At 37.9% G+C, this 13435-nt stretch overlaps 2 protein-coding genes across 2 annotated transcripts; both read right to left on the reverse strand.

Moving 5' to 3' along the window:
• Positions 1 to 277: 277 nt before the first annotated feature.
• On the reverse strand, positions 278 to 2897 carry LOC142750344 (protocadherin gamma-C5-like). The gene has a single exon (XM_075859343.1). It carries the CDS (start codon positions 2741 to 2743, stop codon positions 278 to 280), a length of 2466 nt encoding a protein of 821 aa, XP_075715458.1. The 5' UTR covers positions 2744 to 2897.
• Positions 2898 to 9820: 6923 nt separating this feature from the next.
• On the reverse strand, positions 9821 to 12289 carry LOC142750345 (protocadherin gamma-C5-like). The gene has a single exon (XM_075859344.1). It carries the CDS (start codon positions 12287 to 12289, stop codon positions 9821 to 9823), a length of 2469 nt encoding a protein of 822 aa, XP_075715459.1.
• Between the last annotated feature and the right edge of the window lie 1146 nt (positions 12290 to 13435).

Consider the following 13435-nt stretch of genomic DNA (forward strand, 5'->3'; position numbering starts at 1 on the left):
AAAGCTTATCAATATGTATCAGGAATAATATTGCTGTTCTCCTATGTGGTAGAAAGGCCTATTGACCTACTAAGGTGTAAAAATCCAGGAAAGATTGTAACTTTTGCCCCCCAATAGTAATGCCCCTGCCTATAATTATTTCATTTATATATATAACAAGTTTCTATAAATATATCTCAAAGCTGTAAAAACCATATGTGTCAAAAAATTTAAGAATTTCCCTTTTGATTCAAGTTTGACAACTTAACTAATTACTGCTTAAAATTCCAATATGTTATCACACAAAAATATTATAACTTACATTGTTTGGATCATTCGATGAATCCCCCTCAGACGAGGCTTCTTGATATATATCCTTTAACTGAGGATAATGTAAAGGCTGCACAATACTGAAATCTTGTTGTTCCAGGGCTGGGGGTAGATTCGTTTGGTAACTCTGCCCCTGGGATCCTGGAGGAACCATCCTGACCTCCATGTATTTTAAGGTTCCGTCTGTGTTCAGGTACAGAGCTGGCTGATACTGATCTGTGTAGGGTTTGGATTGGGATCCACCAAGAAAACAGCAACTACTGCTATAATCATAACTGTCTTTCCTAAGACATTTCACCAATAATATCATGAAGGTAACAAGTGAGACTAAGCTGATGGCCACTAGGGAAATGATTAAATACAGAGTCATATCTGATGGGGGTTTGGAATTGGTCAGGAAGTCTCCAGATTTCGGTCTTTCCACTACAACCTCATCTGCTATATTGACAAGTACAGTCACTGTGGTGGATAATGGAGGATTCCCCTGATCACTGATAGAAATGACAAGTTGTTGCTCCATGTTCTCCGTCTCCTGTAATCCTCTTACAGTTCTCACCTCTCCTGTGTGTTTAGACACTTGAAACGATGAATAATTGATGGGGTCAATGAGAGTGAAGAACAACCAGGCATTGTGACCAGAGTCCAGATCCACTGCTGACAGTTTTGTCACTAAATATCCGGCACTTGTAGACTTTGGAATCCTCTCTTGGACAATGAGGTCTTCAGAGTGCTCTGGATACAGCAGAGTGGGGGGATTGTCATTTGTATCCAGAATAAAGATAAAGACGGGAACAGTGGAAGATAACTGTGGAGATCCGGAGTCTTCTACCTTTATGGTGATCTGTAAAACCTGGATATGCTCATAGTCAAAGGAACGCTGACCATATATATTCCCATCACTAGAATGAATGTAGACAAAGGAGGACACAGAGGAGCCGTCAATCTGACTCTCAACTATGGAGTAGACCAGCTCAGAATTAACCCCCTCATCTAGGTCAGTAGCAGATACTGTACACAGGAGAGTACCTGGGTCACTGTTCTCCGTAATGAAAGCATTATAAGTAGACTGTGTGAACACTGGAGCATTATCATTAATATCTGACACACTGAGGGTAACGCTGGTTTTACTGTATAGAGGAGGAGACCCCAAATCAGAGGCTGTCAGCTCTATAGTGTATTGGGAGGTTTCCTCTCTATCCAGATTCCCATCTGTGACCAATGCATAACGGTTCTGATTAGATCTTATCTTAAAAGGCACATTTGGTGATATATTCAGATGTATTTCTCCATTTTTTCCAGAATCTTCGTCTTTTATATTAATAAAACCAACAACTTCTCCTATTGGTACATTTTCTGGGATATTATTAGTTACAGTAGAAAACGTAATTTCTGGAGGATTATCATTGACATCTTCAACTTCCACATGTACTATGCAGTTCCCCTCTAGTTTAGGAATTCCTTTGTCTGAGGCCGTAATTGATAATTCATAAAAATTTAACGCTTCAAAATCCACCGGTCCATTAATATAAACCTCCCCATTTTGCTCATTCAAAGCAAATAACCTTTTGGCAGATTTAAATGTGTGACCATCAAAGGAAAACTGAATTTCACCATTTGCTCCGTCATCCTGATCTGTGGCGTTCAATGTTAATATGACAGTTTTCAATGGGAGATTTTCTCTAATACTGACTTTATATATTGACTGATTAAAGACCGGAGGATTATCATTAATATCTAATACAACTATTGTTATTCTGCAGGTCCCTGATCTGGCTGGTTCTCCTCCATCAATAGCTGTGAGAATGAGATTATGTTCTTGTTTTTCTTCTCTATCTAAAACCTTTTCTAGTATCAGCTGAGGGATGAGCGTTCCATCTTTATGAGTCTTCACAGACAGGGAAAAATAAGGATTTGTATTCAATGTATACTGACTGACACCATTCACACCAACATCTGAATCCTCAGCAATCTCTAATGCAAACCGAGTGCCAGGACGTGCTAATAATTCTGTGATCTCAATAATATGGTTATTAGGTAAGAATGTGGGAGAATTATCATTAATATCCAGAATCTCTATTTCTAGACTGAAAAGCTCCACAGGATTCTCAGCCACAACCTCTAACTGCAGTAAACAGCGGGGACTAGATCCACACAGACTCTCCCTATCAATCCTGTCCTTCACAAGCAACCCTCCATTTCCCTGATTTATACTGAAATATTTTGGGTATTTTTCAGATGTTAAATGTATCCTGCGCTGAGAGATCTCTGCACGTTTTATCCCCAGATCCTGAGCTACATTTCCTACCAATGTCCCTGGCTCAGACTCCTCAACAATAGAATAACGAAGCTGCCCAGAGACCCAGCCCCAGCTACAAAGGAGAAAGGAGCAGACTACTTGCCATTTCCAGCACTGACAAAAGCCTCTGATGTCCATATCTTAAATGATTGTCTTGATATTTGATGTCATGTAGATCCTGTGTAATCCAAACTGCATGAGGGATGTGAATTTATCTGTCCATGTTCCCAAGAAAATAATCCATCTGAAGAAAATAACATCCACAGGACTCTCATCGGAGCAGCAGCTCTTCTTTGTGTGAGAGGAAAAATGGGAGGGTGAATCACTGAGCCAGGGGGAGGAGAGCGCAGAGCTGACATGAGCACAATCTCCAGTATTACTGAAATAAACATCTGAAAGACAAGTCTACCCTCTACTGGCCAATAGTGAGCAATGCAGCAATTAAGCAGAACAGAAAAGATAGAAAAGTTTAAAGAATTCACTTTAGTCTTGATCTTTATGTATATATCCCAGTACTATATACATTAGATGATACAAATTAGATGTGAAATAAAACCATAAATATAGTGTAAAATGCTGTTATACTCACACACAGAGTGCTCTTATGCAAACTTACAAAATTTATAAAACTACCAACATCTTTACATATTATAAATGTATTAATGGTAAATTATTGTTTTTATAATAGAAAATACATATATGCATTTATTTATTTATAGCTATTTGGATACAACGGATTAAAGATCATAAGTCAAGAAATGTTTTGGTGTATATGGTATAAATATATGTCTTATGTTATAAAGATACAGACAATAAAGATCACTCTGTAGAAATAAAAAATAAAAGTAAAGAACTTCTTCAAATTGACAAATAACTAATATAATACATATCACTCAAAGAGGTTGTATAGAAGTTTAAGGCACCGTTGCTATTTGTGATCATCATCCACCTGATGCATATATTATTAGCAGGCCCAGATTCCTGGTTTATAATCAGATATCACCAGAGAGCTCCATAATTCTGGCTTTACATGGATCACATTGTATAAGACAAATATACAGCTGGTACCAACATAGATAAAGCAACAGCGAAAAGGCTTGTAATAGATAACAAAAATCTTAGAAATGCAAAAGAAATACAAAACCATAAAACACATATTAAACCTTTCCTGTGTCTCTATATGTCCAGGCTTCTGAGACATTTTCATGTTCCACCATTGATGGGTATTTATTATAAAATATCCATATAGAAAATATTTTCTACATTTCTTATTATGCAAATAGATGTTACCATTATTGGAATCATGTCCCATTATTTTGTCATATAACAATCTAAAGCTACTACCTATCATAAATGGCCCATGTTATTACATAGGAGTTTATGTCACGTCTTCGCATTGGAGAAATACCAGATTCTGCTATACATTCAGGAAGCAAGAATAGCACCTACACAGTTTCCAAGCAGCGGGTAAAACTACTACACTCATCATGATCATCATCCTCATAAAGTATAGAAAAGTTCAACCCTTCATTATTACGAGTCATATCTCAAACGTGGAAAATGTCTAAGTACCAGGACAGGAGTTATCCAAAGTAAACAACTGTATTATTTTACCCCCTAAGGACCAGGACAATTTTATCCTTGAGGACACAATTTCTTTATTTTACACTTTGCATCCTGGCAATCATAAGTTTTTTTTATTTTTTGTTCGACGCAGCTGTATGAGACTCTGTTTTATGTGGGACGAGTTGTGTTTTATGTAGTTTACATTTTTTGGTATATATACATTAGCTATTGATTTATATTCATTTTTATTTTGGCAAGAATGCTGAACAAAAGCAGTTCCGCTGCATTTTTTTTTAACTGCTTACACCGATCATTTTAAATGATGCTATAAATTAATTGTGCAGATTGTTACAGTCGTGACATTAACAAATATGTATATATTATTTTATGTTTTGGAACTTATATTTAATAAAGTTTATTCATTGTACAAAGTATTGTGCATTTGTGTGTATTTATTTTACTACTTTTTTATATTTAACATTAGTTTTGTTTTTAATTCATTTAACTTTTTTTAAAATCCTATATGGGGGATTTTTAATTTGGATTTTTTTAAACTATAATGTACTGCCATATATCTATATACCAGTACAATAGCCTGTGTACTGACGGTACACAGGCAGTTGTTAGGACATACCTAAGTATGCCGTAACAACAGGAAATATGGTCAGACAGCCCTGGGGTCCTTCAATTAACCCTGGGCTGTCTGCCCATATATGGTATGTCCCTGGATAGTGTCACAGGGATTCCCTGTGAGGTGATCGAAAGGGCACACCCCTTCTCATTTTCCCCTTGAACGCTGCAGTCAGCTTTGATCGCAGCATTCAAGGGAATAGCGGCGGAAATCAGTTTCTCTAATCTGAGCCGGTCAGCATGAGGTCACCAAGTGTCGCGCGGTCAGCATGAGGTGATGCGGTCCGCGCTGCGTTAATGAGCGGCAGCGCAGGCACTGAAGACATGGAGCATGGGGGTGTTTTGCAGTGCGCCCGGCATGTTCTGTCTTCAGTGCCGGCATTCATTAGTGCAGCGCAGGTTGTATCACCTCATGCTAAATGCACGCGCACACTTGTCAGGAGCAAGGCAATGGCTGTATTACACAGACACAGCAACAGTCTAACTACATTCATGTGTTACAATACTAAGCTGTGCGGCCACACAGCTTAGTATCGAAATACATGAATTAACGGTATTGAACCGTTTAAAGGTGCATGGCATCGAAATAGTATCAATATTTTAATGCATCGTGCAACCCTTTACCTAAGTATGCCTTAACAACAGGAAATATGGTCAGACAGCCCTCGGGTCCTTTAATAGACCCTGGGCTGTTTGTCCATACAAGGAATGGGCCTCGATTGCATCACAGGGATTTCCTGTGACGCAATCAGAGGGGTCCCTCACTCCTTCCCTTTGAATGCCACGATCAGTATTAATTTCAGCATTCAAGAGATTAACGGCGGAGATGAGAGGTTTCTCTGATGTGTGCTGCTATAGCGGGGATGCGGCTGTGTATTACAACTATTGCCTAGCTCCTGATCGCACCGCCACGCAATCAGCAGGATGATAATGCTCGTCCTTAGTTGGCAACCATTTTAGAGACTGGCTCTTATAATCTATAGTATGTTGAAACACTAAAGGGTTTTCTGCACTCTTACAAGTGACAGCATCCTGATAGGTTAATTGGTGGGGATCTGACTGCTGAAAGCCCCACCATTCCCAGAATAATGGGGCCCCAGTGCCCAGTGGAACACAGCAATGCTCGACACTATGCAAGGAATTGCTGCACAGCCTCTTTCACTTGAATGGAGCTGAGTTGCAGTTCCCTGCACAGCGGGTAGCTGGGAGCACCAATATGCAGAGAAAAAGCCAAAAGGGCTTTTGCCCCTTTTGTTTTTTATTAGGATTTGCAGGGATCAATGGCATGAACTTGAAAGTATCTATATCCCTTCTCTTTATCATTGTATGTTCCTGCTGCTTAAGTAAGAATGTTCAAAATAGCATTTGAGGGATCTTATATTTATGCACATCCTTATTGCACAGGTTTTGTTCTACAATAAATATACTAAAATGAAAATAAATTACGGCAGTGTATAAAATCTATTTTTTTATGAATCAGGCAGACACAGCCTTAGAGGAAGGTACTATATTGTATTACTGAATCCCAATCATTGACCAAATGTATAAAACCCATTATTATATAATAAATTATGTAAAATTATGTAAATTATAAGTATGATTAGATACAACTCAACAGATCTCTTGATCGTGGCTATCAATTTGTAAAGCAGAAAAAAACTGAAAACTCTAAAGAGCAATTATATATAAGCATATCAAAATACTATCTATCTATCTATCTATCTATCTATCTATCTATCTATCTATCTATCTATCTATCTATCTATCTATCTATCTATCTATCTATCTATCTATCTATCTATCTATCTCTCTAGTCCATAAGACTATTTTTAAGATTTATACTGTTGATAATGTTAAGGAGTTCAGACAATAAAATTTAATTACAAAATATATTATACTTGAAAATGTATTTTACTTTTTTCTCTTGTGATAGATATTGTCTAACTGACAGAGACCAAACTAGAACAGCCTGGCCCTTAATACAAAACATGTAACAAGGCTTATCAACAATTGTATACCATTCTTGTGGTTATCAATTTGTTAGCAGTAAAACATTATAAGAAAACACTAAACAGCAATTACACACTAACAGGGCAAAAATATAAAGCTTGCTGGACATCCCATTTCAAAACCATATGCAGCAATAATAGCTTCCACTCTTTTGGGAAGATTTTCTACAAGATTTTGGAGTGTGTCTGTGGAAATTTGTGTCCTTTCATCCAGAAGAACATTTGTGATGTCAGACACTGATGTTGGACAAGAAGGTCTAGCTTGCAATCAGCATTCCAATTCCTCCAAAAGGTATTTATTGGGGTTGAGGTCAGGGCTCTGTGCCGTAACCTTAATTTTTCCCACACCAAACTCCCCCAACCATGCTTTTATGGACCTTGCTTTGTGCACTGGGACACAGTCATGCTGAAACAGAAAATGGCCAAATCCCAAACTGTTCCCACAAAGTTGGAAGCATACAAGCGTCCAAAATGTATTTGTATGCTGTAGCATTAACTTCTTCCCGATGTGTGACTCACGGGCTGACTGTGCGTTATACAATGTGGGTGTCGGCTGTATGTTACAGCCGACACTTCACTGTACCTCTTAGATCTCGCGGTCAATTACAACAATGGCATTTAAACCGTTAGAAAGAGGGGGGCGACCCCCTCTGACAGCCCATCAGCGGGGTGCCGATGGTTGACATGGCAGCCTGGGGGCCTAATGAAGGCCCCCAGTTTTGCCATCTTTGTACTCCTATTAAGCCCTGCCCCTGGCAGGGACTAATAGGAGCCCATAAGACAAACAATATACTGCAATACATTAGTATTGCGGTATATAGTGCAAGCGTTCCAATGATTGCAGCTTCAAGTCCCCTAGGAGAAAAATAATAATAAACATAATTGGTATCACCGCGTTCGTAAAAGTCTGAACTATTACAATATAACATTATTTAATGCACACAGTAAACGCCATAACAAATATATTCAGAACCTCAGAATTGCTGTTTTTTGGTCACCTCATCTCCCACAAAAAAACTGAATAAAAAGTGACCAAAAACTTGCATGTACCCCAAAATTGCACCATTAAAAACTACAGCTCGTCCCGGAAAAAATTAGGCCCTCATACTGCTCCTTCGACAGAAAAATAAAAAGTTATGGCTCTAAGAATCTGGTGACACAAAATAAATTAAATTTTTTTACAATTAATTTTTTCTTTGTAAAAGTAGTAAAGTTTGAAGAATATACATATATTTGTATTGTCCAAATTGCACGGTGAACACTGTAAAACGAAGGCCCAAAAATCAATGGAGGAATCGCTGTTTTTTTTTTCATTGTCCACCTCAGCAAACATAAATCAAGCCCTCATAGGGCTATATCATTGGAAAAATAAATAAGTTATTGCTTCGGAAGGTCGGCAGGAAAAAATTTAATAAAAATACGAAAAATGTCTGCGATGGGAAGGGGTTAACATTACCCTTTACTGAAAATAAGGCACCAAACCCTGAAAAACAGCCTCAGGCTATTATTCCATCTCCCCCAAACAGTACATACTATACATTCCGGTAGGTAATGTTCTTAAAGCATGCGTTAATGAAGCACTCCAACAATTTATTTTTTTGCCTATATAGTGCAGCATAGGCTATTATTAAAGAATAATGTAAACTTTCTTGTGTGTGCCCTGTGTATACCTGTTTTAGTTAATGTGCCATTTATGGGTTGTCGGCCATCTTGTTTCCTTCTTCCCCTCTGATATGGTTCCACTAATGCAGCCTACATTTTCCATCATGCCTCTGACTTTTCAGTGACTTAGAACTTCTGTCCTCACACTGCAGAGACTCAGTGTATTCTATGTGATGAAGCTTCAGCCTGTCTACTCTGCCTTCTGCTTGTGATAAGGTTTTGCCATGTCAGTTTTTACACAACATCTCATAGATATAGACTGCAGATTCTGCACTCAGCACTCAAAGATAGTATATACAGTCAATGTGAGTCAGGGTAGTTTTATAACTCTGCAGCTTATCAGCTTATATTACTTCAGCCATGATCTCTTAGATAAGGGAGAAATGATCTCATCAGCAGCACTATATGCATGAAACACACAAAAAAACAAGGAGGGTGTAGCTGGGTGGGGAGGAGAGGGGTCCTAGAGATTCCAGGAGGGATTTGATATGTGATTATGTAATCCTGTACTTCACAAGAAGTCAGCCGCATAGGCGAGAGTGACTTCCTGACTACACATGAGAGCATGCTTTATTTTGGTGGTCAGCCTGGGATCAAGAGATACAGTTGCCCCTAATAAAATAACTCAAAATACATGGATGCAACTGAGCTGGTAAGAAATAAATGACACTTCTTAAATATTGCTGCTGATATAGCAAAAATTGCTGCAGTGCATCCTATAATAGTGCCATGTTTAAAGTCACTGAGCTCTAAAGTAAGACCCATACTGGTTATGTTTGTCTATGAAGATGGCATGGCAGAGTACTCAATTGTATGTATCAGTTTGCAATAGGTATTACTGAAACACACAAACTCAATAATTTCGAGGAATGTCTTTGTACATTTTGAAAAGTATAAATAATCAGTTAAAAAATGTAAAAAAAGTCCACGAAGACTAATCTTGAGATTTGAACAGTAAACAATGTTTAAGGTTCCAGACAATAAAAAGTAATTGCAAAATATATGCACTTTAATATATAGTTTACTTAACTTACTTTTACTATTTATGCTACATATTGTCGAACTAACAGTGACAGAACTTAACGCTTCTGGGTCCTAATGCAAAATCTGTCAGACCTATCAACAATAATGTCAAATATTTAGTATTGTTGTGCAACTGCAGTGGCTGAATGCAACTACAACCTCTTAACCCCAATAGTTATGTGCCTGCAAAAGGCTATTATTTTTTTTTATTGACCATTTAATATTAAAAAAACTCTCACAGATGTAGCTGAAGCAGTAAGTATAAAAAAACAAATCTTAGAATTTCACTTCCATTTCAGATTTCTCACTTAAACTAGTCAATATGTTATAACACAATAATATTATAACTTACATTGTTTGGATCATTCAATGAATCCCCCTCAGATGCGGCTTCTTGATATATATCCTTTAACTGAGGAAAATGTAAAGGCTGCACAATACTGAAATCTTGTTGTTCCAGGGCTGGGGGTAGATTCGTTTGGTAATTCTGCCCCTGGGATCCTGGAGGAACCATCCTGACCTCCATGTATTTTAAGGTTCCGTCTGTGTTCAGGTACAGAGCTGGCTGATACTGATCTGTGTAGGGTTTGGATTGGGATCCACCAAGAAAACAGCAACTACTGCTATAATCATAACTGTCTTTCCTCAGACATTTCACCAATAATATCATGAAGGTAACAAGTGAGACTAAGCTGATGGCCACTAGGGAAATGATTAAATACAGAGTCATATCTGATGGGGGTTTGGAATTGGTCAGGAAGTCTCCAGATTTCGGTCTTTCCACTACAACCTCATCTGCTATACTGACAAGTACAGTCACTGTGGTGGATAATGGAGGATTCCCCTGATCACTGATAGAAATGACAAGTTGTTGCTCCATGTTCTCCATCTCCTGTAATCCTCTTACAGTTCTCACCTCTCCTGTGTGTTTAGACACTTGAAACGATGAATAATTGATGGGGTCAATGAGAGTGAAGAACAACCAGGCATTGTGACCAGAGTCCAGATCCACTGCTGACAGTTTTGTCACTAAATATCCGGCACTTGTAGACTTTGGAATCCTCTCTTGGACAATGAGGTCTTCAGAGTGCTCTGGATACAGCAGAGTGGGGGGATTGTCATTTGTATCCAGAATGAAGATAAAGACGGGAACAGTGGAAGATAACTGTGGAGATCCGGAGTCTTCTACCTTTATGGTGATCTGTAAAACCTGGATATGCTCATAGTCAAAGGAACGCTGAGCATATATATTCCCATCACTAGAATGAATGTAGACAAAGGAGGATACAGAGGAGCCGTCAATCTGACTCTCAACTATGGAGTAGAGCAGATCAGAATTAACCCCCTCATCTAGGTCAGTAGCAGATACTGTACATAGGAGAGTACCTGGGTCACTGTTCTCCGTAATGAAAGCATTATAAGTAGACTGTGTGAACACTGGAGCATTATCATTAATATCTGACACACTGAGGGTAACGCTGGTTTTACTGTATAGAGGAGGAGACCCCAAATCAGAGGCTGTCAGCTCTATAGTGTATTGGGAGGTTTCCTCTCTATCCAGATTCCCATCTGTGACCAATGCATAACGGTTTTTAAGGGGTCTAATTTTAAAAGGCAAATTTGGTGATAAGTCCAGTTTCATTTCTCCATTTTTCCCAGAATCCTTGTCTCTCACATTAATAAATCCTACAACATCCCCAGATGGTGCATTTTCTGGAATATTATTAGTCACTGAAGAAAATGTAATTTCTGGGGGATTATCATTCACATCTTCTATTTCCACTTGAACTATGCAGTTTCCTTCTAATTTTGGAAGTCCTTTGTCTACAGCCTTAATAGATAATTCATAAAAGCTCTGTTCCTCAAAATCTACAAGTCCATTAATATAAATCTCTCCACTTCTTTCATTTAAAGCAAAGAATTTTCTAGCAAATTTAGAGGTGTGATCATCAAAGAAGTACTCAAGTTCCCCGTTTACTCCATTATCATAATCAGTGGCATTTAAAATAAATATGACAGATTTCAATGGTAGATTTTCCCTAATACTGACTTTATATATTGACTGATTAAAGACTGGAGGATTATCATTAATATCTAATACAACTATTGTTATTCTGCAGGTCCCTGATCTGGCTGGTTCTCCTCCATCAATAGCTGTGAGAATGAGATTATGTTCTTGTTTTTCTTCTCTATCTAAAACCTTTTCTAGTATCAGCTGAGGGATGAGCGTTCCATCCTTACGATTCTTTACAGACAGGGAAAAATAAGGATTTGTATTCAATGTATACTGACTGACACCATTCACACCAACATCTAAATCCTCAGCAATCTCTAATGCAAACCGAGCACCAGGACCTGCAAATATTTCTGTGATCTCTATAATGCGATCATTAGATGAGAAAGTGGGAGAATTATCATTAATATCCAGAATCTCTATTTCTAGACTGAAAAGCTCCACAGGATTCTCAGCCACAACCTCTAACTGCAGTAAACAGCGGGGACTAGATCCACACAGACTCTCCCTATCAATCCTGTCCTTCACAACCAACCCTCCATTTCCCTTATTTATAGTGAAATATTTTGGGTATTTTTCAGATGTTAAATGTATCCGGCGCTGAGAGAGCTCTGCACGTTTTATCCCCAGATCCTGAGCTACATTTCCTACCAATGTCCCTGGCTCAGACTCCTCAACAATAGAATAACGAAGCTGCCCAGAGACCCAGCCCCAGCTACAAAGGAGAAAGGAGCAGACTACTTGCCATTTCCAACACTGACAAAAGCCTCTGATGTCCATATCTTAAATGATTGTCTTGATATTTGATGTCATGTAGATCCTGTGTAATCCAAGCTGCATGAGGGATGTGAATTTATCTGTCCATGTTCCCAAGAAAATAATCCATCTGAAGAAAATAACATCCAGAGGACTCTCATCGGAGCAGCAGCGCTTCTTTGTGTGAGAGGAAAAATGGGAGGGTGAATCACTGAGCCAGGGGGAGGAGAGAGCAGAGCTGACATGAGCACAATCTCCAGTATTACTGAAATAAACGTTTGGATGACAAGTCTACCCTCTACTGGCCAATAGTGAGAAATGCAGCAGATTAGCAAAACAAAAAAGGAGAATAGAACTAGTGGATTAATAGATTTGGATTATAACAATATATTCCAGTGCTATGCTAGTTTTGCTACAATATAAATAAATAAAAAATTATAAACTTTTATTTTACACAGACATACACACAGGTTTCTTAGTAACAATTATAATATAATTTTAAAAAGGTAAAAATAATATATTGGATCACTGACAATCTTGGTATGGAATTTTATGTTGTAAAGTATTTTGAGATTATGAAGATACACTCCCACTCTCCACACAGCATTTAGATATGATATACATTTAATATCGGCATAAAGATTACAGCTATGTATAAAAGAAGAGAGGCAATAAATCCTAATATTAGCAAAGAAATATGAAACCGGTTGTTCTCAAGAACATTCCACCTGTCTCAATAGAAAGTATTGTTTCTATATTAGCAATTGGAATATCAGATTATTACAATGAATGAATATTATAAATTGATGAAAACAGCCTATCTGATATATAATGAGATGTTAAGAACTATTTCAATTATTATCAGCCACTTTCTCTTTATTTCATCCACATCTAGTAGGTACCAAGATATTGAGCAAACAGGTTGTTATTCTATGCTGCCCCACTTAAGGGTATGCTCACACAGCATATTTTAAGGCTGATTTTGGAGCAGAAAAGCCTTGTTTTACACTCCAAAATACACTTGAAATAAGCCTACAAACAGTTACCCATTGATTTCAATGGAAAATACTCTGTGCTTTTCGCATGAGGTGTATTTTTTCGCTGCTGAATTAAAAAAAATCCTCATAAAAAGAAACCTCGTAAAAAGAAATAGCATGTCACTTCTTGAGG

Source organism: Rhinoderma darwinii, chromosome 3, assembly GCF_050947455.1.
Source record: "Rhinoderma darwinii isolate aRhiDar2 chromosome 3, aRhiDar2.hap1, whole genome shotgun sequence".
Classification (NCBI taxonomy): domain Eukaryota; kingdom Metazoa; phylum Chordata; class Amphibia; order Anura; family Rhinodermatidae; genus Rhinoderma; species Rhinoderma darwinii.